This window comes from Trichechus manatus, unplaced genomic scaffold (genome assembly GCF_000243295.1).
Source record: "Trichechus manatus latirostris isolate Lorelei unplaced genomic scaffold, TriManLat1.0 scaffold00195, whole genome shotgun sequence".
Classification (NCBI taxonomy): Eukaryota; Metazoa; Chordata; class Mammalia; order Sirenia; family Trichechidae; genus Trichechus; species Trichechus manatus.
Genome location: NW_004444131.1, coordinates 4,184,806 through 4,185,564, shown reverse-complemented (window position 1 = coordinate 4,185,564; position 759 = coordinate 4,184,806). Strand labels below are relative to the sequence as shown.

Here is a 759-nt window from a genome sequence, read left to right as displayed (position 1 = left end):
GGCTGCGGGCATCCTAAGGCACTCACCAGGGTGACTATGGCACATTCAGCCGTCAGCTGGGCAGCGCTGAACAGCGTCCGAACAAACCGGTAGATCTGTTTCTGCTCTGGGTTGTGTTTGTCATAATCTGGTGGCACTTCGGATTTCTGGGGAAGGAAACATTTTCAAATGACTGGCCACCCAATAAGAGCAAAAGAGAAAGAAATAAACCATCTCATGAACCACAAAGAGGAGGAGATTACCGAAAGAGGGTGAAGGTTTTCATCAAAAATATCTAAGAGCATTCTTCCATCTGGGTCCCTGGTGGGAAAAATAACAGAAAATGAGCTTATTTTCTGCAAGAATGAATGTCAGTCAAAAGACAGCAAAATATATATTTGATTCAAATGCATTTCAAGAAACAGAAGGCAGTGCTAAATGTAAGAGACAGTTACTCATGAATAATAATTCCTTTTCCTTGGATATAACATTTAAATCATATTTATTTGAATAGTCCAGAGAAATAAAGGAAATGAACCACATTAAGTTGAATTAACTAGGTAAAAACCTTGATTTTCCATTTTCTGATTTTTCAAATGAACCAAATCTAAGCAAGTGACGTAAATTTCTTTAACATCTTGTTTCTGAGCAAAGGTTAACTGATCTGCGTAAAACCATCGCGCTTTGGGGCTGGCAGGAAATAAGTCCACAGGTACAAACACTCTGCGTCCTGGAAATCAGTCTGACGTTTTCACAACACACAACCTGACTACTTCATTA

At 39.4% G+C, this 759-nt stretch overlaps 1 protein-coding gene across 5 annotated transcripts in view; it reads right to left on the bottom strand.

The window, feature by feature from the left end:
* The window catches only part of CCNY (cyclin Y), a 271,085-nt gene that overhangs the window by 26,255 nt on the left and 244,071 nt on the right, over positions 1 to 759 (bottom strand). For all 5 annotated transcript variants that reach the window (XM_004387867.2, XM_023741972.1, XM_023741971.1 and 2 more), the window contains 2 exons: positions 243 to 300; positions 27 to 146 (listed from right to left, as the gene is read on the bottom strand). In XM_004387867.2, coding sequence (XP_004387924.1) covers positions 27 to 146; positions 243 to 300 — 178 coding nt within the window. The remainder of the gene's footprint in view (positions 1 to 26; positions 147 to 242; positions 301 to 759) is intronic.